This window comes from Scleropages formosus, chromosome 8, assembly GCF_900964775.1.
Source record: "Scleropages formosus chromosome 8, fSclFor1.1, whole genome shotgun sequence".
In the NCBI taxonomy this organism is placed as follows: domain Eukaryota; kingdom Metazoa; phylum Chordata; class Actinopteri; order Osteoglossiformes; family Osteoglossidae; genus Scleropages; species Scleropages formosus.
This window is the reverse complement of record NC_041813.1, coordinates 354,685-381,971: the sequence shown is the minus strand read 5'-3', so window position 1 is coordinate 381,971 and position 27,287 is coordinate 354,685. Positions and strand designations below refer to the sequence as shown.

Here is a 27,287-nt window from a genome sequence, read left to right as displayed (position 1 = left end):
GCTGTTCTTCGGCAGTCGTGTCAGTGGACCTTTTCTTCGTTTCACAGCGGCATGCTGGTAGACAAAGTTCACGGAGAAATTGCAACTATTCTAATATGAAACACCTTTAAAATTAAAATATAAGTGTGAAATTTTGAGAAATATTACACACACAATGGTAAAAATGTTTGCTTCTCGGAAAGTGCTACCTGAACGTTTCTATAGCCGCGACGTCAATGTGAGCATGTTTCTAGGAGTGAATCTTTAGCGGCGCCATTAACGTCAATATCACTCCATGTTATACACATCTCTGTGTGGGGATTACACACATTGTTGTAGCTAAAATGAAACCGTCCAAGTGCACAAGCTGAAAAGGGGAAATATTTCTCTCTAAATGGCGGGGGGCCCCACTTTTGATTCAGGCTGCCTCATTACTCACTGCTGGCGCTTGATGAACGGGTGGATCGAGTTCCCGGATGACGGAGCTCAGAACACAGCGCTGTGAAGTGGCTCCAACGGCCGCTTCCCTGCGGCACGGCCCAAGGCGGGGCGGTAACCGCGTCCACGAGTCCCGCAGCTGCCTACGCAGGCAGCAAGCAGCCTGGCGGTCGGCGCCTCCCTCCTCCCGTAGCGACCCGTGATGCCGGAATGGGATGGGCTCCCTGCTGCTGAAGGCGCTTCTCCTTCTTCTCACTTCTAACACAGCGGGGCCACTTTCTCACCTGTGACCACTGGACGGGTCTCTTCAGTTTGCTCCACCGACGTTGCGTCAATATTACATTCAAATCACTTTCTTGTATCCGTGTTTAAAGCCTGAAGGAATGTTTCGCTTTTAGATCATCCCAAAATCCCTCTGTACTGCTTTCTTACATTTCGTTCTGTTCATTCACATTCCTTTTTTTCCAGTTTTCAACAAATGTTTATAATGTATCATTGTCATTATTGTTCTTTGTTTTGATGTAATCATGTTTTTATTGTAGAAAGAGAGTAGTTTCAAGAATGTCCTTCCAGGAATTTAACAGTTTACTGCTTTTTTAGAAATCCATTGTCCAGTTTAGCTTTTCACTAATACAGCTGAAGTCCTTAACATGCATCACCTCCCAAAAGCAGGCAGATTGCTTGGAAGTCCGAAAACTCTGACCGGTTATGATATGTCTCTTTCGGGTGAGAACTTTTACTCCAACTCGCATGCGGAAATGATATTTCAATTACAAAATCCTTTCTGTCTGCAGATATGTCAACGAGAGCCATCCTGTGTCTCCATGGAAGCGCTGGGTGCAAGTCCACTCGGGGTTCACTCTGCCACGACCCCCCAGCACTCACCGCATCGCTGTCCAGCCAAAAGGACATTTGCTCTTTACATTTGTTTTTGCCAGACCCTATTAATTAATTTTTGGTAGATTCCACCTACACAAGAGGTGTAACGCTGGTTTCACACAGTGCTTATGGGGCCGCATTCTAGGAGAAGTTGCTCCATCTCATGAGGCAACGGAGAGTCGATGCATTTTCACAGAGATCTTCTCACGCGGTGACATCAGCTCTTGTAGCCATTCAGGAATATGAACATTTGCATTCTCGTGCCGCTCAAGCGTTGCTTTGACCCTTTGCGCGTGCGCACGCACACGCACATACGCAGTGTGTCTTGTAGCCACTGAGTATGAACTTCCACAAGATGTCAGTGTAAGACTACATTATATTCGGGCCCTCAACAATATTTCACTTTTCAAAAAAAAGGTCAAGTTGTTCTTTTTGTATCAGCTGTTACTATGATATGAAAGTGTACCTTCAACTGTTTCTCAGAGAATGTCAGACATTTCTTTCTTTTCTTTTACTTGTTCTGCAAATAGCTGCTTAGTTAAAAGCCAATAACTGGCTTTCTTTAGGTAACATCTCAGTGTTGCGTCTTTACTGATTGTTCATTTCTCAGAGTTCAAGTTGCAAGCTGTGCTAAAGGAATATTATCTACAATAAAATTTCTTTGCATTATTCATCATCTACCGTTTCAGCTGTAAATTTGGGGTCATACGTTATCACTGTGACATCATATTTAGCAGATTTCTGTTCATACCATTTATCAATTTAGTAGGTGCTCACATTTGTACCAAACTATCAGTGTGGAATGACCCAGAAGGCAATATGGTAGATATCATAGTAGATATTATATAGCACATACTGTAGTATAGCTGACCTGTTCTCTGGAAACTTCTTTGGTGTGTCACCAAGTTTGCGTTTTAATGAGATGCTAATGAGGTGAAAAGAGTGGGCAATTTCTAAGAAAGGCAAACGCATAAACGTGAAAGATGTCAGCCGCATTTTTTAAATAACAATCTCCTCCCGACGATCGCAGAGCTCAGCAGGGTCTCTCCTTTCCTTCTTTCAAAGTAATAATTTGTGCATCGTGTCTCGAACGGGAAAGCAGCAGCGCGAAGGCGATGGGCCGTGACAACGGGGACGTGAAAGATGGGTGTCCGTGGTGCTGAGCACAGGTGCTCTACTACTCTTCTCTTGAGCCTCTTCCTACCCGCACTTCGTCACGGGATTCAGGCGCAAAACCCAACACCTTTACGCAGAACGATTCCTGGAAATTTCGTCACCTCGACACCTCCGCATCATTTGCCGTGCGATTCCCACATCGCCGTTAGTCCGTTGCTCAAGGGCATGGCCGCAGGAGCGGTGATTCAAGGCAGAGAGCCCTTTGCTGCATGTAACATGTCTAACAGCTACACCATCTGCTGATTACTACACTGTAAGGTGGAAAATGTCAGAAAAGATCAAATCCCTACATCCAGTGTGTGTCCAGCGTGCTCTGCTGGCTGCTTGTTTCATACTTAACCCACAATACCATAGTAACAATACCGTTTCCTGTCCTCATGCAGATACGGTCTTCCATGAAACTGGCACGAAAGGAGAAAGGCTTCACAACTGGTGAGACTTGTGCTTTACTGGTGATCAGAACCACTGCCGCGCTGTCCGCACGTCCAAAACCAACTCGGTGTCTGTGCTGCGGAGATCTTCAGGAGCACGGCGTCCGTCCGCAAACCGGCAGCAACAGAGTTCATGTTCTCATCGCATTTGATGGATCAGAGAAATGCTACTTGCACCTTAATCCACAGAGTCTGCAAGATCCTGTAGTAATGCTCGTACGTGCATTTACAGTGCATGGCTTCTGTAAACTGTACATGCATGGTTGAGGATGACCAAGTTCTCTGTACTGTATTGTAAAACACAGTACTTCCCTTTTGGCTGCTCTGCGTGGCATTTTGAAAAAGAAATTCTTTCAGGAAGTGACGTTCCACCAAACGGTTCCAGGAAACTCACACTATTAATACTTTGCAGAGGGTGTGAAGTAGGGTACAGCCTACAGGTCTGTCGCTTGCTGAAAAACGACACAGACGGCGTACGTGCACTTAGCGGACACATCACAGCACAAAGGAGAGTTTCTTTAGAAAACATGCATGTCGCACCACTTGCATTTCCCTGATTTGGACTCTTCATTGTGGACATACCGGAGTTTCAGCACCTTGCCATTATGTCAAAATCATGTGAGTAAGTCTCCATGTGAGTATATTCTTCATCGTTCAGGGGCGTTGAGTCCTACTCTTTGTCTACGGACACAAGCTTTGGCGATGTTACATTTGTGAATATGCGCTGGTGTTAAAAGTCGACACAGAAATGATGTTTAAGCTTACGGTTAAGGGCAGAAACCCTGCACCGTCACACAGCAGGATGTGAAATCGTGCGAGTGCGCGGCTCCAGCGCCCATGTTTGCATGGCTGCCCATCCAAATTAGCACAGAATGTTCAATGAACTGCGAGAGCTAATTGTAAACATTTCACTGGTACATAATAATTTTCATAATATATAAGAGAAATGAACCTGAACGAACTGTAGTAACATAAAAAAGCAAAAGAGAATAATCTGAATTTGAGTGTACTTCTCCATTTTATGTCTTATTCTAGATAAGCATACTTAAAATAATTTATTGGGGCTCATAACTGGGTTTTTAAAACATTTATGTAAAAATGCATGGGACATGTTATAATGACAAAGGCTTAAAAACACTGAAAACCTGTTTCTGTTGAAAACACTTGACAGTTTGGTTTTCTAATCTTTGTTTACTTAAAGTGGAAAGTGATGCCTGATGGACTGAAAACACAAATGAAATAATACACAGTACATTTCCTTAAAAAAGCATTTAATGCAAGAGTACTGAAGTGGACTAATTTATGATTAAGCAATTCATAAAATATACATTTTAATAACATATTGTACATAGATGTATATGCCCATGTGTACATTCCTGACAATGTCTTGCCAATAATTCTCCATAACAAATAGACTTTAAATATATTTAAATACGAGCATGTATTCTTTATTTTTTGCCCATTTACATGGAAGTAAGTATTAAAAGAATGCTATTAAAGAGCCATTAAAAACAAGCTGCCTTTTCATAACCTGTCTATCGAAAGGGGGAAGTTCAGTGTCCTTTAGTGAAGTTTTGATAATCACACTGCTAAATACACTTTTACAGCTTGACTTTTGTAAAACTGTTCCATAAAGATTTATTGGTGTGAAAAGTTTTTTTCTTTTTCTTTTTTTTTTTTTTTTTTTTTAAATGCCAGTTATTCATCGTATATTTGGCTTTATAATTGATAGGTTTACTTAATAAGATGACGTTTTACATTTACTTTTATTCGTTTAGCTGGCACCTTTCCCCAAAGCAACTTACAATGCTAAGCTCTTCAGACTTACAGTGTATAAGCAATCTTTTCTACATCATAAATGTTTTTATTTTATTTAATCTACAGTATGCAATCTTATTGGAGCAGTTGAGGGTAATTACAATATATAATATTACTAACGTCATACTAAATAATATTATTTTTAAGTAATTGTCATTATATTACAGTTATATTTACCTTGTTCAACGGTACAACACCGAGAAGTGAGATTCAAACCTGCAGCTTTTGGGTACAAAGGAAGCAGCCCCTAATTGCTACACCACCAGCTGTCCCACAGCACAATGTAAATTTACCGTAGAGTGTTGCAATTTATTCAGTGTTTTACATGCCTTTTTCTCTGTTTTCTTTGCATTTCAGATAAGTAATGCACATATGTGGCTGACTGCATCTATTTTACATACAGTATAAGATTTGACTAAATAGTTACAGTGTATATTATTTTGTATCACTATTTGGATTTGGATACAGTGATGCTACTCTAAAGAGAGCTCAAGACATTTTGCTCTTATCACAGTTTTCATCATTAGCACAATGTCAGTTGAAGTGAGGAAGTTGGACGCCCACTTTCTCAGATCACTTTATAGTGAGGTCGTGGCTTTAGTTTACTTACTAACTACTCTCAGAGTCTCAGTACCCTTGCTGGAAACTTTTTGTCTTTTGACAATGCATTTAGTTAATCGGTTTGACTGACATGTCTACCCAGCTATTCCGCATCAGTTCCCAGAGATGCACAACACCTGTAGGTTACTTTGCTTTCTCTCTTCTACCCACCTGCTCTCATGTAAGTGTTGCGCTAGTTGCCCAGGAGTACCTGCACTTCACACTGGTACTGTATACAGTAAATGAGAAGGCAAAATGTGTGTGTGTGAGACCTAGGAATTTCAGGGTTCTGTGCTGTATCTCTGCTGCTCGTAGTGTTGTGCGTTTCTACACTCAGAGCTCTGCTGTTGCTCCTGGAATCTGTCAGAGCCACTTTTCCGACTTGGGTGTCATTGCGCCAAGGTCTGCCACCACAACTGGCATTACTTTCACCTTCCACATCCATTCTAGTTCCTCTTTCAGCCCCTGGTACTTTTCCAGCTGCTCATACTATTTCTTCTTAATGTCGCTGTCACTCGGTACTGTGACATCTACCACCACCGCCATCTTCGGTTCTTTATGCACCACCTCGATGTCCTGTTGATTCACCAGTACTTGCTTGTCGGTCTGGACCTGGAAGCCCTACAGGATCTTAGCCTTGTCATTCTCAGCCACCTTCTGTGGTCTCAAACATGGACCTGGAAAGCTCCAACCCATACTTGGTGTAGATGTTCCTGTACACTGTTCCAGCCGCTTGGTTGTGTCATTCAGTGTATGCCATTCCCATCTGCATCTTGCATCCTGCCACTAGGTGTTGAAGTGTCTCTGGAGCCTCTTTCCAGAGTGTTCACCTTGGGTTCTGCCTAGTATGGTAGACCTCTGCTTCTACTGATGTGATGCTCAGAGCCTGCTCCTGTGCAGCTATGTTTAGTGCCTCAGTGCCATCCTTCAGTGCAGCCCTTTCCAGCCACTGGTAGTGTTTCTGGATGTCAGCCACCTCTGCTCTCTGCTGTTGGTATATTCCATAGAGCAGCTTGTCCTGCCACAGCACCTCTGTTGGTTCTTTAACCACCTGCCCTGTCTGAGGCATTCTCTTAGCAGGTCATCCCCAAGAGCCATTTTTCGGTAATTCATCTAGGCTAGCGGTCTTGATGCTGACTGAGCCGCAGTCCCCTTCCTTTCGACTGATGTAGAGTCTCCGAGTACTGGACTTCGGGTGGAATCTTCCATGCATCAGGAGGAGTTTCTGGGTTCTGATATCGACAGCTTCTATATCCTGCACTGGCCAGCTCACTATACCGGTGGGTAGGCTGGATACCTGATGACCAGTAGGGTTTAGCTGTTGCTAGTTTGGATCTTGTTTTTCCCCCTTGAGCTGGATCTTCAGGACCTGTCACACTCTTTGGAGGTATTTGGCTGTTGCTGTCTTCCTTCTCTTTTCATCATGGTTTCCATGTGACTGCGGGATCCCCAGGTACTTATAGCTGTCTTTAATGTGCCCTGTGTTGCCTTCTGATAGCTCAGTCCTTTCGTTCATGATTATCTTCCCTCCTTTTTTTACTGTCACGCACCCACACTTCTCCAGACCACAGGACATCTCTATGTCCTGGCTTAGGGGATTCAAGCCTATGCATTCTAGTATTCCAGTGAAGGTTGTAGGGGAGTGGAAAGTTCATTGTGGCATGTTGTTTCTGCAGCCTATTCATCAGAAGTTGTGACAGTAACTTCCTATTGACAATGTTGAAGCGGTGTGTTAGCAGTTGTTCTGCAATTAATGTTGATGGTCTTTTAGTCGTCCACAGTTCCCACATGCACTTCATGTAGACTCTCTCATTGGACTTGCTGTTGTAGTAGCACTCCATATGATCCATGTCTTATATGTCTTATATAGTATATATACAGTGTGTGTGTGTGTGTGTGTGTGTGTATATATATATACACATATAAGCGTTGCACTGCGCCGTGTCATACTGGGTACAATGTTGCAGTCGGAGTAAATGTAATGTAAATACATGTAAATATTTAGCATTAACATTTACCTTCAGAAAAGTCTCAGTCCTTTTGGAAGCTTCTCATAAAATCCTGAAGATTTAGCTAAAGAGTTTTCAGTTCTTTTAGGAATGAAGCAGGTGGACGTCTGTGCTGCACTCTAGTACTTTTCATCAAGGTGCAATAATACTTAGATTCAGTGGAAAGGCCATATAAGACATATGATATGACACGTATGACAGGACATCAGATAACCTTGATCATGTAAATGGTTTCATGTTCCTTGTCTGTCATAACCAGTGTAATCTTCAGATAGAACAACTCCAAACACCATATTCAACAGCTGGCAGAGGAAAATTTGGATTAAACTCATCCTTGGTCTTTGTCTGAACATAAATCTATCCAGATACAGGGAAAAAAAATAAAATATTACGGTATCATATTATCTGTTTGTTTCTATGTTAATTTATTAGGGCTTTGTTGCTAGAGTGGTTTGTGCAGAGCAGCACTACCATAAATATGAGTTTGAGAACATTATGTACACTATGTTCATTCGTAGACTCTGTCACAGAGGTGACAATTCAATACTGTGCTGCGTTCAAGCCACTGCGTAGTGGTTTCATGAACTATACTAAGTGCCCCTATCTGTCCCTGTCTGCCACCCCAGTTTTTCTACTCCTCTGTAATTTGCCTTGTTTGGCGGTAAAAGTACATATTGATGATGAAGATACTGATGATTGATTGTCATTGTCATCATCATGGTATTTGCAAAAATTCCCTATACCACCCCTTATTGTCTATGCTAAATCATGGTAGAAAAACTGTATAATAATGTTTGTTTTGAAAAAAGCCCTCAATTCCTTCCACATAATTTACAAGTGCATCATGTTAACAGAATATTGATCATATGTTTATGTTTCACATGCTTTCATAGAAGCAGTGAGTCTAGAATCACTGGCAATACATAAACAAGGAAAAAGCAGCGATATGAAAGGAGTGTAGAACATACAATTACAAAAGGAAAATCTGCATTTAAAGCTCAGAAAAATCCAAGTGCAATCGGACCACATTTTTCTGCACTCCTTCTAACTGTATCACAGTAACAGTGCCACAGTTCAAAGACGTGAGAGCCGAAACCAAAAATAAAACTGAGACATAACTTATAACTGAAGGGTCAAGAACGTTGCATTGCCGTCCATATTAAGAAGCCCGGAACTTTGCACTGAAACATCTTTTTAAAAGATCCATCTGTGTGTTTAAAAGTTTGTTTTTTCACATTGTGATATACCAGCGGAAAATTTATTTATTTAACCGCTTCTAAAGGTGAAAAAGGAATCATGTTCCAGTGTTCATTAAAAATAAATAATCACTTTAATGTCTGTAGCCACTTTTTCTGAAATCTCACATTTATAATTCTTCAAACTTCGTAAAATATTTTTTTTGTGAAAATGTTTAACATTTTGGAAATTAAAAGTTCACTTAAAAACAAGAGAGCTGAGCACACTAATACCACAGATTATTTATACTGATCCCCCTCTGGCCTTACGCCCTGTGTTTCCGGGTAGGCTCCGGTTCCCCGCGACCCCGTATGGGACAAGCGGTTCAGAAAATGTGTGTGTGTGTGTGTGTGTATTTATACCGATAGACAGCAATGGAGAATTAGGATTATGGTACGTACTCCCACTGTCCTTTTCCTCAGTCCAACAGTTACCGTAACTTGAGTCTTATTTCATATTTAGCTCTTATACGATGTCTGCTGGTACTACTTAGACAGGTACCACCTAGGTACTTAGAAAATTAATGATCACTGATTTGTGTGCAAAAAAATAAATAAGAAATAATTTCAGTTTTTTTTTTTCCTTTTTTCCCCCACCAGTTTCCTCTGCAACTCCTTCCACATCTGAAGTATTGATAGTTCACACAAGTGAAGCTGAGGAATGGGCCAAATATCTTCAGCATGTCTTAAGATCATCTCAAATGATCCCAAAGAACTTGATTCACCTGTACCCAGTTTATGATACAGCCTCCTTGCAGGAGGATGACTATGACGTTTTTAACTGTAGCAGATGCATTGTGCTTTTGCTATCCATGGCTTTCTTGGACATGCAGAACAACCCAGAGGTGCTCGAAGTTTTAAAGAGACTTTTTTATCCTCCAAACAAAATGGTTCTGTTCTTCTGTGGGGTCTCAGAGAGTGAGATGCTGAGTAATTACTTTGAAGACTGGAAGAAATGGAGGAAACTCTACCCAGATGATGACCCAGCAATATACATTTCCACCATCCTTGAGTCCCTTTCTGATGGTAAGGCCTTCCTCTCTGTACTTGCAGCCTTGATCAGAATATTTACTGAAGTTAATTGATTAAATAGATTACTAGTCAAAATTCATTTGTGCACCATTTATAGTTGAAATATTTCAGAATTTTACGTTTGTTCAAAGCTTTAAAAAATTATGATAATTCAGATGACTGAATCCGTGACGTTTGTAAACGAGTACAAGAGGTCACTCTCAGAGTATTTGTCTGTGTTACCAAGTGCCATTGCTATAAAGCCAGATTAAAACATTATGGGTACCTATCGGCACACGATGGCAATTAAATTAAAAGGATGACACTTTAAGACATACCAGCAATATCTGATGTGAGCTACAAATACTTGTGTCTCTTGGTTGATGGCAGGGGTTGAGTAATTGGTATAATTGGAATTGCCGGTCCAGTTTTCTTGTCAAATTTTTACCTGTTTGATAAGCCTGGTGATAAATGTATAACTGCAGGATTTTACTTTAGTTCAGCAGCCTGTGAGTGAACACAATACTAAGCACTGAGTCAAATTACTGCACCACCACATGGTAACCTTAAGCCATTGGATGTTAACCCCGACAATGAATCATAACCTCGTATTATCTGTCATCTTAGGTCAATACAGCACATAAACCCAAGACACAGAAGACTTTTCTTTGATTGCTGAGGCAACTTCTCATCTAACAGTGCAGGATTTTCTGAAATCAGCCATTGCTGGTACACTCTATGTAAATAATTGTATGTGGACACCTAACTAGCATACCTATGTGAGCTTGTTGGACACCCCGTTCCAAAATCATGGGCAATAATATGGATTCCCTTCCCCCATGGCTATAACAGCCTCCACTTTCCTCGAAAGATTTTGTAGTGTGTCTGTGTGAATTTGTGCCCATCCACCCAGAAGAGCCTTCGTGAGGTCAGGTACTGATGTTGGATGAGAACCTGGCTCACAGTCGGCGTTCCAGTTCATCCCACAGATGTTCAGTAGGGCTGAGATCAGGGTTCTGTGCAGGCCACTCGAGTTCCTCGACACCAAACTCGTTAAGCCATGTCTTTAAGGACCTGGTTTTGTGCACAGGGGCACAGTCATGCTGGAATGGAAAAGGGTCTTCCCCAAACTGTTGGCACAAAGTTGGAAATACACAATTGTCTAAAATGTCTTCATATGCTGTAGCATTAATAGTACCCCTCACTGGAACTAACGGGCCTAGCCAAACCCGGAAAAGCAGCCCTGGACCATTATCCCTGCTCCACCAAACTTTACATTAAGTGCTATGCATTCCGGTAGGCAGGGCTCTAAACCCAGATTCGTTCATCAGACGGCCAGGTGTTTAAGCATGATTCATCAGTCCAGAGAACACGTTTGTACTGCTACCAGAACCCAACGGCAGTGTGCTTTACACCACTCCAGCCAATATTTGGCATTGCACATAGTAATCTCAAGCTTGTGCGCAGCTGCTTAGCCATGTAAACCCCTTTCACGAAGCTCCCGACGCACAGTTTTTGTCCTGATGTTGCTTCCAGAGGCAGTTTGGAACTCTGTAGTGAGTGATACAACAGAGGTTAGCTGATTCTTATGTGCTGTGTGCTTCTGCATTAGGTGGCCCCACTCTGAGAGTTTGCATGGTCTACCACTTCCAGTCTGAGCTGTTTTTGCTCCTAGACGCTTCCACTTCACAATAATAGCACTTACAGTCAACTGGGGCAGATCTAGCAGAGCAGAAATTTCACATACTGACTTGTGACGGGGGGGTGGGGTGGCGCAGCAGGTTTGGTTGGGGCTTGGGGTGGGTCTGGGGTTCGAGTCCTGCTTGGGGTGCCTTGCGGTGGACTGGCGTCCCATCCCGTGTGTGTTCCCTCCCCCTCCAGCCTTTTGCTGCAGCCCCACACGGGACAAGCAGGTGTAGACATTGTGTGTATGTGTGTGTGTGACTTGTGGCAAAGGTGGCATCCTATGACGGTGTCACATTTAAAGTCACTGAGCTCTTTAAAACAACCCATTCTACTGCCAGTGTCTGTCAGTGGAAACAGAGTACATGGCTGTGTGCTGGATCTTATGCAACTTCTAACATGCGTCCAGCTGAAACACCTGCACTCAGTAATTAGGAGGGCTGTCCGCATACTTTTGGCCATACACTGAATGTCACACAGCCTTGTATAACTGAATATTTGAACATGTGATACTGTTTACAATGCCTGTTTTCCTGCAGTCTCGTGGACTGGAAGCGTAACCACTCTGTGTTTAAGAATATAAAGGCAACAATAGATCCTCTTTGTTACTGCAGTAGTTACAGAAGTGGTTGTGGAAACATTTTAATCCATATGAAAAAGGAAGCAGAGTGTTCCTGTTTGATCAGAAGCTCTCACTAAAGATATTGTTTAAGCAGAAAAAAAAAGGATAATTGTGCTAAGATACAAGAAGTGGTGACTTAAACACAGTAGTTCTAAAACTGTGATCACATTTAGAGCATTTCAGCAGGAACTAGGTCTGCCCAGAATGACTGGCAGTGGAATAATACTGAACTCACTACCTTTTAAATGCACCTTTCACATTATCAACTACATTTTTTAAAGCTTGCAGTGTTTCGGACAATAATTATTTTAAGAGAATGGGATTGTGGTGCTCAGGTGTCCCCACCCAATGGAGCAAAAGTTGAGCCTCGCGCAGCTCATGGTTTAAAACTGAGATTTATCATTTAGAATAAGTTTCCATCAGCAGAACAAACAGGACAAGTTCAAGTTGGAAGGAATTTACTACACAGAACTTGATACCACACTGTATACCCTCAATATACTTGCAGGGAGCTGGAGTTTTCTAAGGCACCAGTGATCAAGGGAATTCACTCACCCCATCAGTGGTTAGTCCTCCCCATGTGAGGAATCCCACTTTACCTGAACTGTAGAAGAAGGCAGAGCTACTACTGCTGTTTGTCTCTACTGGTACCACTGCTAGCTCTGCCTTCTACAAGAGAATTTCTGATCATTTCAAGTATGCGCCAAATTTCACAGAATTTCGCAAAAGTATTTCCTTACCCTACATCTTCCGATAACTGCTGCTCTACAATACTTGAAGAAAAACTTAAAAAATAACTATCGATTCCTGACAAATGGTGTAAATCAGTCTGCTGTATATTTCACTCTACTTTTACCATAATGCTAGTAGTCAGAAACAAAACAAATTATTTATTGTGTTAGAACCTATGTATCATTAACAAAACAAATAATGTTTAGATTTGTAGGGCATTGTTTGAATTTAAGGCAAAACACTGTTTTTAGTTGGCTTTTTTTTTTTTGCTTTCCCCATTTAATTCAGAATGTAGTATGCATGAATACATCAGTTGCTTTATTTGCCATTTCAAATGAATGATTTTCCAGATTCCAGGCCAATAAAACCAGACACATGCTCTTCTTACCTAAGTTCTCTGTCTCACTCTCTCACACTCACTCACTCACTCCAAATCAAGGTTTGGAGCTGATCCTTTAAAGCACGGGGCTCAAGGCTAGGAAAGGTACACGTGGGACAGAACACGAATCCATGTCAGTTCACCCAAAACACACCTCGGAAGTGTGAGAAACCCTTTCAAAGTACCACACGTAACTCCTTACAGGCTGAGCTACACCGAAACCCTTGCCCAGACAGCTCATGCACTATCAGGCAGCAGCACAAGTCACGGTGCCACCAGGCCATCCTCTTACCCAAGTTAAATGATGTCATAGAAAAGATGAAAGGTCATTTTTTTAATCACTGAAGCCATATAATCAGTTTTTCTTATCTACAGTATTGGTGAAAAGTTTGAATAAATATGAATGGCTTTTTGACAACTTTGACGCAGGTGAAGATTATGGGACTGACAGTAAGACGGAGAGACAAGAAGACTTTGACACACTAAAGGACTTGAGAGAAGATGCCCCACGCTCGGCACCAACAGAGGATCCCCCTCAAGCACTGGCGTTGCCTGAAGAAAGCTGTGGATCTTCCACTGAGTTGCAGATACCAGCAATGGGCTCTGATACCGATCTCTGTCTCACGGTTCAGCCAGACAGAATACTTTGTGGGGTTAGGACTATTTGTAAAAATGGCAATGTCAAAATCATCTTAACTCAGATGGACCCTTCATAGTTTTTTAAATTGTTATTTGAAAAAAAGTCTAATTTTTTTCTCATAAAAATACAAGAATGATTATAATTATGATGTACTCATTAATTACAGATAACAATGGCTATTTATTTCATCTTTAACAGGCACATGTGAGGATTTACATAATCCTAAAATGTAAGTTGGACACCCAAGCGGAGGCTTATGTTGAGTTTTCGTCTGAAGAATGTGATGCGAAAAGGAAGCCAGGAAAGGTTGAGAACGAATACACTGTTAGTGTGAATTCACCTGGTAAGAGCATCTAAGATGTTAACCGAACGGCGCAATGAGAAAAACTTGCAAGGGATTCATAATAAATGGAGCGAATAGAGAATCTAAAATTTTCGCAATGTGTGTGTGTCACATTTCTACGATTTTCTTGTACGCTATTTCAGCGTTGCCTATTTACAAACACATGGGGCGGTAAAATATTTCAGCAGTGAAAATACTTTGAACTGAAAGAGTGCTTCTATAATACCCTTTCAGCCATGCCTTCAGGAACTGTTCTGATTACTGTGTACAGCAGTCAAGTGGCTGTTTGCACAACACATGTGACATATTTCACTGGGATGGAGGAAGTCAGTAAGTACCTAGAAAATATTGCCAGTCCCATGGAATTCATGTGTCAGGTAAGAAACAGCACCTTTACACAACTTCATTAACAAGAATAGTGCATGCGTTTACCTTTCATACCTTTTACATTTTAAGAATCATGTTATTAATAAATGTATGTCATAACGTAGGCAATATTATGTAATAATTCAGCTTTCGCTATGCACTGAAGAACAAGCTGTCTTTTACAAATATTTAAAAATATTAACCAAATTTTATTTTGCATTCCACTTTTGTGTGTACTTTTACATGTTTTCTGAAACAGATGTTTATTAGAAATCCATTGCCCAAAAGCAATTCACGTGTCTTAAATACAAGACACAGTATTATTTCAGTGTTGTTATAATATTATACACAGTATCATTTCACTTTTTGCAGGCTTTTAATGTTGCATCCAGCACAGAAAGTCTGGACAGTTTATTGACAGACTTACTGAAAAGTAGAATACCTGCAAGTGGCCTCAGTATCTTTGGAATAAGTCACCTTGAGCAAGAAAACATGTCATCTTGTAAGTATCTATTTCAAATTCGGTGCCATAATCACGCAGAGCAATGTTTGGATTTTAATATTCATCCAGTGGAGCGCGTCTGCTCACAGGAATGTTTGGCCTTGGGTTTGGACACCAAATGATAGCCTTTGTGGACTGAAGCACCGTTTGCACGCTTGTATTGCTCTTTACCACAGTACAAATGTCCGCCCAAGCGAGCACGGGTGGGAAGCCACGGGTACTTGGACCTCCGGTAGCTTGTTTCCGGCCCTTCGGTTCTAACTGGGACTCTTTTGTTTTTCTCTCCACTCTTTCCTTCTGGCTACTTCACTGGTACTTATTGCTATGTGTCATTCTGCATTATTCTCAGTGCCTTGTTTGGAACTCTAACCTCTTTTCGCAGCTGTAAAAAAGGTCAGAACATTCTTCTACGCATTTGTGCCTTAAATATGTAATGCTTCAAAGCCCCCGAATGCAAAAATGGGATAAATTTTGCCTTTACTGAACCATGTACATTTTCCCTTCTTATGTTTTTGGCAGATCAGAGAAATGATGAGTTACCCACGTTGCTTCATTTTGCTGCAAAGTACGGACTAAAGAAGCTCGTGACGGTTCTCCTGCAATGTCCAGGTGCTCTACAAGCATACAGTGTTATGAACAAGTTTGGTGACTATCCAAATAATATTGCCGAGAAGCATGGATTTTTGGAATTGAGGCAATTTATGGATGAGTATGTTGTAAGTAGTCATTGAAATAATTATGACAATAACAGCAACATTTAGCAGTTTAGCAGTTACCAACTGCACATGGAACACATTTTCCTGAGTTTCAGACATGATGAATAGTACAAATATGCTGTGGGATGTAGTCTCCCAGTACACTCTGTGTACTCTTTCACCACAAGGACTAATGTACACGTGCTGTGTTGGTGCACATTTAGCGAAGCAGAATTGTAACGTAAATTGATATTTATTCATTTAGCAGACACTTTTCTCCAAAGCAATGTACAAATAAAAGTGCATTTCACAGCACACGGTTGTCAAAGCACACCTATTTTGTCCATTAAAATCATCTTTGGCTGGTTACATTATTATTATTATTATTATTATTATTATTATTATTTCTACTTTTTTTTATTTTTTATAGAGCGCTCTTCTCACGTAGTGACACAGAGCACTTTAATACAGGCATACGGCAAGAAAAACTGAGACAAACAAATGTACATGACCGTTGCCGACAGAATTTACGGGAAACATCAAGTTGACTGTGACAGATGATCTGATACAAGTTTACAGAACAGTAAGGAGATCTGGAGAGATGGGGGCCATGTTCACTTCTGTCATCATAATTGTCGCCATAATCCCAGCAAACGTGCTATAACTACTGTATGTAGTAACTCAGGGGTGTACACCTAGCTTACTGCATGTCACACGCGTGTCACCTCAAATACTTTCCATAATGACATGTCTGCACTTTGACTAGAGTGTGTGGGTTTACCTTTTGGCGAGACCTCGGCTTCCGTCTGCATCACATCAACGAAGGGATGGACCTGTTTAGCATCCAGTCATTCACCAGTTTCTCTCCACCTAAACGGGCAGAACCACTATCTACGTGAAGCACATCGATGCCACTTTAATATATTGGCCATTGCTTTGTCATCTTAAAGCTGACAGTTCAAATCAAACTTGTGCCTTGGTAACTTCGAATAAGGTACACACTTAAAGAACTGGAAACTTCTTTCTAACAAGACTCGAGTAAAATAATAACCATTGCTCGAGTTCGTTTGAGGTTGTGTGTCACAATGTGTAAATATGGTTGAAGTTTGCTGTCTTCATTTCAGGATACTATGTCATAAGATGTGTTGCTTTGCAGGAGTGCTTAAAAGAGTGTAGAGCTTCTCTGGAACATTTCCTTACAAGTACATTGAGAGGAAAATATGTCACGTAAGATATATTGTAGTGTAATGAGTACATGTGCCTGTTGTAACAGCCTAATATATTTTCATCATATGTACAGGAGACAGCACACATGTTGGAATGTGAAACTGTGACACAGGCAGAAAATGAAGATGTATATGAATGCATGTCAAAGTGTCAAGACATCTTGAGACACTCCCTAAATTCTGGTTGTAAGGATGACATCTCTGAGACAACAATCAAAATGAACCTTGACTGTATCGAAGACTTGTGTAGGTTTTCACTCGATCTTCTCTAAACAATTTTGTAAGAAATAACCATCACAGAGCTGTGTTTTTTTTTTTTTTTTTAACTATCACTTGTTTTTAAGAGAAAACATGCTTTTCACAATAATTAGAAATCACTGCTTTATAAGTCACACATGTGAGTACAGCACTCATGTACACATACTATTATTTGGTATTATCCTGACATAAAGCACATCCCAACGACAGCAAGAAACCGTCATAGAAGTGCTATACCCTGAGCATATCATATAGAAAATAACAGTATACAAGTGGTGAAAATGTATTAATAAATTTGGAATATTCCGTTTGCAGCCAAAATATTGCAAAAAGCATAATGCACGTGTATCAGCACATACTGGCAGTAGGATCCGTTCGGCAGTCTGTGAAATACACTTGATCCCGATTCGAACTTAAACGGAAAACTGATGATATCAGCAGTACTGTGTCGGTATAAAGACAGCGAATGTCACCATATATCACACACTATATGCAAGGTAGTCTTTTGAAGGAAAATAAATATATTATATGCTGGAGTTTCTGCTACAGGGTGATTATGTACCATAAGCATCATGCGGGGAATGTGAACAATTGTTCTGTGGCTTATTTAATGGCCATTTCTTTATTTTTCCATTTACACTGTTCAGATGAGGATATGGAAAAAGTCTGGCAAGAATCCTCCAACACAGAAGAGGATGCACTACGAAAATTTTTTCAAGGTAGAAGTATGTTGTTATTTACATCTTATCATTGTTTCTTTGATCGTTTTTGTATATGGCAATGCTGGCAGTGGAAACCCAAAAATGCTAGATTTGCGTTATAAAAATTACAGCTGGGGCATCAGGCAAATTCCTGAATTATACAGAAGAGGAGGAAAACACCGAAAAAGGAGAAGATGAAGGAGAAGAAAACCCAGCAGATGAACTGGAAGAGCCCTATAACTTCTGTTTGTCTGACGAAATATACGACACTGTAGAATTTATAAATGATACACCAGAGATCCTCAATCGTCCACCAGCACCTATTCCTAGGCCATGTGCTGTGACTGAGTCAGAAGACACTAAGACCTATATTTCCAAAGGTATGTGTTATTGCAACATAATACGTATCTATACTGTACTGTACCGTGTATACAATGTGTGCCAACCTTGTAACGCATTTTCTATTGTCAAAGTATGTTTCTAACTGGATATCCAGCGGATGTACAAATATTATTTCTGGCTCTTTTCTCAGTCTTCTCAGAAAAACAAACAAGGCCAAAGACAAAGAATGCCAAAGACAGCCAACTTTTAACAGGTATTATCATTTTCTAAATGTGCTCCATTTAAATTCAGGTTTATCAACACTGATTTATCTTAATTATTGCACGCGTTGCATTTTCTGTAGGATGAACGTCACTTTGGAGAAAAATGTCTGCTAAATGAATACGTGTAAATGTAATGTAAATGTGAACTATTACTAAATTTATTTGGCTGACACCTTTGTCCAAGAGAACTTATAGTATTACATTTGCACAGTGACAAGATACTTAGTTATGCACCCATTTAAACAGCAAGGTATTTAAACTCAAGTAGTTTTATAGAATTTTGTTTCTTATTTTTCATGAGTGAAATGGCAGAGTACTCTAGTTCATTCTGAATTTTACAGCACATACAGTGCTGCTTGAAAGTATGTGAACCCTATTGGGATGGCCATTATTCTTGTATAAGTTATAATAAAATAAAATAAAATAAAAATAAAAACAAACTAATTAAATCTAAATCTTTAATCTTAAAATAAAGTTATACAATTAATAAATGATAATGATTTATAGATAAAATTCTACTAACCTACTTGGTTGCACCAGTGCAACTTGAGGTTGACATTTTTGTACCTGCACTACTTCTGTTATTCTACTGCATGATTTCCTCTAAAGCGACATATGGAAATTTGTCATTACACAATAATTACAACAGATGAGGAAAAAGTGCTTCATATTAAATAAGAATTTCATGGTAAAACTAAGTGTTGCAAGGGGTTCACATACTTTCAAGCAGCACTGTATTGCTAGATGAGCCTTCATTATACAAGGGAAACCTGTATTTCATTCCTAGTACTCAAGGTTATTCTAGCCTTAAAAGTTGTTGCCTGCAGCGCAATTCCAAGAAATCTCAGTTTTTCCGTCAGTGTTTTTCAAAGTATGAGGTCATTGAAATACCAGGACACGAACAATTTCATTCGTGTGGACATACTGTATATCTCCATACTTTGGGGAGCTTTTCCCAGACCTTTCACTGCAGCGCTACAAAGTGTTAGTCTAAGCATATCTCTTGGTTCCTACCTTTCTTGCTGCTCATGATGGATTCTTAAATGCAAAAAAAGTCGACACCTTGTATGCCTTTGCCCCGAAGGACAACTTTCCCGGTACATCCAGTCTTGACTTCAGTTTTTGGTATTCAGATTTCATTATCATGTGGTATTCCAGCATATTTAAGGTTCCTGATCTTCCTTTCACCAATGCTGAATACACATTTCCTTTATTCAGCCTAGTCTTACTCCTTTGCCAAACTAGAAACCATTCAGCAACATGTTTTAACTGTGACCTGTGTTGTCCAGTGTACAAATTCTCCATGAAAAGGACCATATGATCCCGTCCACCCATTTCTCTGAGTGCATTCTACATTTGAACATGGCTAACAATCAAAAGATTTGCTGCAGTGCTGTAGCCAACAGAACACAGATAGTGATCCACGTGAAGTTCTCTCACTTTCCAGGTATCCATTGTCTTTCATTCCCGGTGTCTTTCCCAATCAGACCATCCTCTTTCAATGTACAGCTCCAGTCAGTGTGGCAGGACCTTCAACATAACCTTGCTGACACGTGAAATCAAGCAAATTGTTGGACAGTTCGCATATTCTGCCACAACTCCTTCCTTTGATATTTTGACGTAAATTAACGTTTTCCAGCGTGTTATTTTCCAGAGTTGCTGCCACAAATTGGCTTGCACCTTCACTAATCCCTGCTCACTAAATTTCTTGGGATTTCCATCTGTTCCAGTGGCCTTTCCTCTTGGCAAAGACTTCAGCGCTGATCTAATTTCATTCTCTGTAACCAAGGGCGCTTCTGCTAATCGCTAATAATTTCTCATGCATCCTGGATGTTGACGTCCTCTGTCACTCCTTTATCGTTTCTATGATGCTGTAACTTCATGCAATTTCCTTTGAGATCAAAAAAGTTATTTTCTTCTTCATTTTTCCTCTTTATATCTGTCATCAGTCTGTCTCTGCGGTACAGATCTTCATTGTTTTTCCATATTTTACTGATCTTCACTGCATCAGTTATTACCTGTCTGCTTTCTTCAGTGTTCATATCAAGGCTGGGACTTGATTTCTCTGATCTTTTATAAGAGCTCCCTTGTTAGCCCTTGTTCATCCATCCACAGGACAGAGCACGGCACAGAATGTTACTATTGTCCCTTGGTCTTATGGTGAATCCAGCTATTAGACCCAGGCAACAGGTAGTTAAAATGTATTGCACCAGTGTTATTGGAATTTAAAGAAGTTTAACTTTTTTTTAAAAAAAAAAAAGGGAAAACAATCTCCAGCACCTTGTGAAAGTGTACCAGCTCATAAGACACAAGTAGCAAGCTGACAAGGTCAGTAAAAAGTGCTGCAGCAACCTTGGAGAACTCATTTAAAGTGGAGCGAACTTCCGAGAGCTTCTTCTGCTCACAGCAAATCCTCATTACGGCCGTCATGTCGCTTGTTGCTTGTGCCTATTGTTACAGCAATCTCGGCTCAGACAGTCTTTCCATATAGAAACCGATGCCTAATCAGTCAAGAATTTGTTTATGTTAAGCATTTTCTTCCCCACTTTTATAATATGTTTTTGTAACTTGATCCATAAAATTACATTTCTTTTAATTCCTTAAGATGTTGTACAGTGCTTGCAAAACCAAATAATGAAACCGTGCGGTCAAAAACGATGCCTGTTTGTGCAATAGCGAAACATAAGAGAACATGGGTGTTGAAAGTGACTAAATATTGTTTTCTTATAGCTGTCAACACTTTTTGGTAATATCCGCAGGAGCGCTCCAAGATGGGCCTCAAACGACAAACTACGACCCATATGCTGGAATGAAGACTCCGGGACAGAGACAACTCATTTCACTACAAGAGAGAGTGAAAGTTGGAGCAATAAGTGTGGAGGAAGCAGTTCAAGAATTCAAAGAGTGGCAACGGAACCAGGAGAAGAGATCTCAATCGCTGCGCTTTCAGCAGGTGCACCACTTGATATCGTCGTGCAAAGAGCTCTTCACACGCTCACTTTCCTGCTTCTATCAGTTTAAAATACCAGCACACAAAGTATGCAGTAAATTGCCATTTTTTACAGCTACGAATGTACATTTCTTGCTATATTTCTACAGATGTAATCTATGCACATTTAAAAAGCATGCTATGCATTCAATGAAATAGAGTAGATTAAATTTTTCTCATAAAAAATAATGGCAATAGGCTTTTTAGGAACTGGATCGCTCACCTTAAGGAGAAAGAATTAGGTTTGTCTTCTGAGGGATGGGTGCATGAAACATACACATCATTTCAAAAATAATGTGATTCAAAATGTGATTATAAACATTATTGTCATGGCGATTTGGGACATTTTTTGACAGTAAATACCCATCGGTTCCAGTTGCTTCAGGAACAAGTACTTACTTTTTTATTCTTAATTGAGTTGCTTACGAAATACTTTAAGTATTGGTTGGAATTTGCTTAGGTAGAGTAATATATAATTCTTGCAAACCCATTGAGGTTATTTTTGTGAAACTTTAATGCAACAGCTGGGTCAGCAAAACTTGACCCAAAGACAATTTAATTTCTAGTCTTCCTTATAACGCATGGTTTCACACAGTGTATGTATGTGTGTATGTATGTATGTATGTGTATATAAATTCATAGAGACTTGTTACATGGCTGGGTTCAAAAAAAGCTGCTTAAATTCTGGCTCCACTTTTGAAACCCACATCTCTGATCCTTTTCCCCCTTTGTAATGAACTTTAAAACACCGACAGATTTCGCCTGGTCTCATTCCAAGGATGACAATGAGTATTGATCTTTTTTTTTTTTTTTAATTAAAAAACAATGTGCTCACAGAAAGGAGCTAAAGAAGGAACTAAGGATATTTAGAGAGACGTCTCTCAGCAATGTTTTAAGTGCGATGCGGCTCGAGGCGCTTCGGTACATTTTTTCTGGCGATGTAAGAGGACACAAACTTACTGGAGTTACATGCATTCAGCTACTGGGAAAAGCTTTCATAGAAATCTTCATTTGTGCGCCTCCCATTCACGCCACAAACTCGCTTCATTACTTTAATCCTCACATGTGGGATGGTGAGCTCTGCGAGATGCGTTACACGGGCTGTACCGTATCTTCTTACACTGGGCTGCATGAGCACACCTGCTGAGTGCTCTAACACTTTTCTTCTGAGTCGTACTAAATAGCTGCAGTAAACAGTATGTCTCTGCATTTTCTCACTATATTGAGTGTTTCTTTACTGATAGAGCCTTTCACATGCATTACTCTCCACCATTTTTGCAACAGGAAAACCTGAAAAGATTAAGAGAGAGCATCACAAGACGGCACAAAGAAAAAGTGAAAGAAGGAAAAGACATCGGTAAAACTTTTTCGTCAGATTCTCTTATTTTTACGAAGATGGAAAGGCAATATAGAATTTGAAAAACTCTGATATGTCTGGAACTAAATCAGGAATTTATATGTAAACACTGAAATGCCTTGTGACAATTGAACAAGGCAAGGTTTTCGAAAACAATGAAAAATTAAAGTTGTAACATACTGTACGTACGCACACATGTATTTCTGCGCATTTTAGTGGAGTGGCATGAAGCATTGTCATCAATATGGCAAATATCTGTACATACCGAGTCACATCTACCAATAACTTCCAGATACAATGTTTTGTAGGCAAAAATCTGCTTACATTCAACAGGTTAGCAAGAGTAGCCAAGTAGTCCTGTGCTCTCTACTCCTTACTCTACACTATTTAGTTGTGCTTCGTACATGACCTCTGAAAGCAGCCACCGTTCCCTGAGGATGGGTGCAAGTTGACATTAAATCGGTACGGCACTGTGGTGATGTGGCAAGGAGCACATGTGGCCCACAATACAGTACTCTGTGTGATCGCGCTAAGGTTCGAAGAACCCCGTGCCACCCGGGCCAAGTTTGAATGTTTTCCCTGTGCTTGTACGGGTTTCCTCCGGACGCTCAGGTTTCCTACTGCATTCCAAGCACCTGTGTTTTGGATGGACTGTTCACTCTGAATCGCCTGCAGTACGAGTAGTGTGTGCAGCGTACGCAGCGCGCGCAGTGTGCACCACCTCGCTGCAATGCGCTGCTGTCACTTTCGGGACACGAGCTGCCTGCTTGGCCGAGTGCCCTGTGCTTCCGTGACGCAACGGCTAAGACGCACTGCTACGAACACGACGTGCGGCTCACGAAGTTACTGCTGCTACTCCTGCTGCCTTCAGAGAGAGTTAAGGCAACACTGGCTGAAGGAAAACTTGGCACCTTTGATGCACCTTCGCCGCTTTTCCTTCGTACGATAACATGAGTGCAGTATCTTTATGAATAATTATAGTCCGGTGATTTGCAAACAAAGTGCTCCGTCAAGACACACGCACGCACACACACGCACACACACACACACACACACACACACACACACACACACACACGTGTTACTTGGTCTTTTTTGTGTAAGATCTGGAGATCACCGCTCCCCTGCAGTACAGCTGCCATCGCAGCACTCTGGTGAAGATGGAGTGTGCCGTGTATGAGCCGAGCCCACGTGTAAAGAGCGGTGCCACACAGCCCATTGAGAGAGGCTCCTGGCAGAGCGGGAGCACTTCAAGTACATCAAGTGAGTCAATGTGGGATCACACTTACATTTGGACCTTGGAACGTATGAGAAGTATTAATGCTATGGATCACTTTTCATTTCGTTATGAAAAAGGGTAAAAGTCAGAGGAAATCTTCATGTTTTTCATTAAATGTTTTTTTTTTTTTTTTTACAATTTCATTGTTTTAGAAACATTTTCAGATGCTGACATGAATTTTTCTGTTGCACAGGAAAAATATGATTAAACAATAGGTAGTACAAATTAATAAGCATATTTGTGAATTCCTAGAAACACAGGTTTTAAATTTTTAAATGCACAAAATGTTTGCTTTTCTTTTGCACAGGTACTCGCAGCAACAGACAGAGCACACACAGCACCGTCAGCTACAGCAGTGGAGCAGAAAATGATTATGAGGTGAAATGTCTTTCCACTCTTCCATCTACCCCATCACTATTCTTTCGTACTTTTCATGTAAAGAAAGTCTATAGCAGATTTCAACAAACAACATCAAACAAACTTTGGAGCAACATTTGAAAATGAAGAGTGAAGTTTCAGAACAGATCTCTTATTTATAACCCTCTGTGTGTGTGTGTGTGTGTGTGTGTGTGTGTGTGTGTGTGAGAGAGAGAGAGAGAGAGAGAGAGAGAGAGAGCAGGGATGTAAATTTACAGAAAAATGGCAATCATAGCCAAGAGGCAAGACTACTGCAAGCAACTACCATAAATACTATGAATGAAATAAATAAACAAATTAACCTCTGGAGAATTATTTGATTAAGTTACAGAATCCGTAAAGTTCCTGTTTTTATTTCCGTCACAATCCAAGTAAAATTCTATATAACCTCAATGTGTTGGCGACGTCCTCAGAAAAATGTAAAAACATTCCAAGTCTGGTCACACACTCGCAAAGACGTACGAAGCCCCGTGCCAAGTGGCAGCTCCTTACCCGTCGGAGCCCACGAAGACGTTCTAGTGGCTCAAGGTACATCACGCGTCGTCTGAACCGCTTGTCCCATACGGGGTCGCGGGGAGCCGGAGCCTAACCCGGCAAGGCAGGGCGTAGGGCCGGAGGGGGAGGGGACGCACCCAGGACGGGACGCACCCAGGACGGGACGCCAGTCTGCCGCAAGGCACCCCAAGCGGGACTCGAGCCACAGACCCACCGGAGAGCAGGACCTGGCCCAACCCACTGCGCCACCACGCCCCCCCGGCTCAAAGCAACGAAAAGGAAAAGAACCCAGGACTGTTTCCCAAACTGAGAACACGGCTTGTGCCCTTTGGGCCCCACGATGTTTACGTGGCCCCCGTGGCCTCCACTTGTACTACATAGTTTCTCCTACGGCACGGAGCGGCTGCTATGAATTCTTTCTCCTTCTTTTGCAAAGAAGCTGCTGTACACATGGAGAAAAAGAGCCCCTCACTTTGGGCGCCAAGAGCAGAATCTTGTTAGCAGGCAGCGGGGAGAGAGCACACAGAGCAGGGGAGGTGTAAAAAATCCGCAGTGGGGGGAAGGCGTGGGCGTGAGATGCTGTAAGGAGTTTACCGTGCGGGGAGGAGGCACGGGTCCGAAGGAGGGGTCAGGTGAAAAGCCTGCTGTGGGGGAAGGGAATACTGTTACTGAAAGAAGTGCTTCTGCGGGAGTATCTGTAACTTTGACTCATTCATGTAACGTTATCGTAAAATTGTATTTTTGTTTACAATCCTATTGTGGCACAGCAGGTTGCACTGGTGCCTCGCAACTGCTGAGCCCTGAGTTCAAACTTCGGTTCAGATCCAGCTCTTGTTCTGCGGAAATTGTATGGTGTTCCTGTGCTCATGTGGGTTGCTTCTGGGTGCTCCTGTTTCCCCCCACAGTGCAGAGAATGTGCTTCTGGTGAACTGGTGAATCTAAATTGGCTGAACTTTGTCTCTGTGTGCATCAGTGGGTGTGTGAAAATGTAAATGCAAATGCAAATGTGTGCACTCTGCCTGCACTGGACTGCTGTCCTGTCTAAGGTGTTCCCTGCCATAAGCTGCCCGAATAGGCAGAGGAGCACCATGACCCTCAGCTGGACACAGGTTATTGATAGATGCATGCATGGACTTTGTTAGTAAAAAATCTACACTACAGATGTTACTCCAAGATCTGAAAAGAGGGGGGGAAAGGAAAAAAAAAAAAAAAAAAACCTGAACAATAAATTGTAAAACATCAAATTGCAAAATGCTGGAGAACCGTAGTAATTTCCCACCGACAGCCCAACTACCCTCTATTGCTACTGAAAAGATGCCTGTTTCCTTCTCAAATTCCAGGAAAATTTTGAGCACCAGGCTCGTCCTCCTTGTGTGTTCCGCACTCCTGAGGTACCACCTATGACACCCCCCCCTCCAATTCCACGCCGGATACCTGACAGGTGAACCACGTAATGACAGACACAATGTTTTTATTATCGCAGTTGTGTCAATACTGTGACACTTCGCAATTTATACATCTTTTCCAAAAAATAGCCCAAAGTTTCCAAATTTTAGCACAATTCTGTACTTTATCACATGTGTAATTCCTCTTAAAACCAAACATGAAACGTGTTTTATTAAATGTAATACGCAAATCAGAGGAGGAAAAGGGTGAATTAAATATCAACGCCGAACTGAAATCTGTGTATAAAGCACAACTGTTCAAAAGCACGTTTGATTAGTGACACTGCTCTCATTTCCAGGATGCTGGACGGCTCTCTGCAGGACATTTACACATCCAGCCCTTCTCGCACTCTTCCTCAAAGGCCCCCCCTGAGGCCGAGCTCCCCCCCACCTATTCCAAGGCGAAACTGGTGACGAAAACATACATAATAATGTGCTCTTTTTCACGCGTGCCTATTTAAGTTCTGCCGTACACAACTGGACTGAGTTGTCTGAGCTTTACAGGTTTATCTCACTCTTGAGGAAACTGTACGAAAGAGCAGATGACGCGTTACAGTTGTTGGCTGTGAACTTTATCACATCCTGTGGAAAACACAGTGGCTGAAGAGCATAAATAAATAATCTTTATTTAGTGTCACTTCATTTTCCTCCAATGTGGCTTAGTGCCATACACAATTATTATTTCAGTAACATTCTATTTGCAGTATTTTCCCACAAAGATATAGCAGCAGAATGGGAAAATGCTCAAACACCAACCTGTTACACGGCTCGAGTAACATTCGGCTCGGCAAACGGACAATGTATATGTCAGCACGCATATTTCATGGAGCTGTGGCAATCTCCGTAGAAAACTGAAGGAATATTAAAAAAATCATCTATAATGACAGCACAAGAGCGGTGCCACCTATTTACAAAGGTACGGGAATATTCTTATTTTAAAAAAATATTGAAACATACTGTACTGCAAAATACAGTGA

At 41.1% G+C, this 27,287-nt stretch overlaps 1 protein-coding gene across 2 annotated transcripts; it reads left to right on the top strand.

Moving 5' to 3' along the window:
* The first annotated feature begins 3,293 nt into the window (after positions 1 to 3,293).
* pik3ap1 (phosphoinositide-3-kinase adaptor protein 1) lies at positions 3,294 to 27,287 on the top strand. 2 transcript variants are annotated; one of them, XM_018738100.2, is made up of 17 exons: positions 3,294 to 3,537; positions 9,166 to 9,591; positions 13,422 to 13,645; positions 13,831 to 13,975; positions 14,210 to 14,352; positions 14,714 to 14,843; positions 15,363 to 15,559; positions 16,839 to 17,010; positions 17,670 to 17,741; positions 17,855 to 18,103; positions 18,256 to 18,318; positions 21,088 to 21,281; positions 22,602 to 22,674; positions 23,779 to 23,937; positions 24,261 to 24,331; positions 26,206 to 26,306; positions 26,610 to 27,287. In XM_018738100.2, exons 1-17 carry the CDS (start codon positions 3,435 to 3,437, stop codon positions 26,722 to 26,724), a joined length of 2,637 nt encoding a protein of 878 aa, XP_018593616.2. In that variant the 5' UTR covers positions 3,294 to 3,434; the 3' UTR covers positions 26,725 to 27,287. The 2 variants fall into 2 exon arrangements, with proteins under 2 accessions (XP_018593616.2, XP_018593617.2); XM_018738101.2 differs by having other exon boundaries at positions 3,432 to 3,521.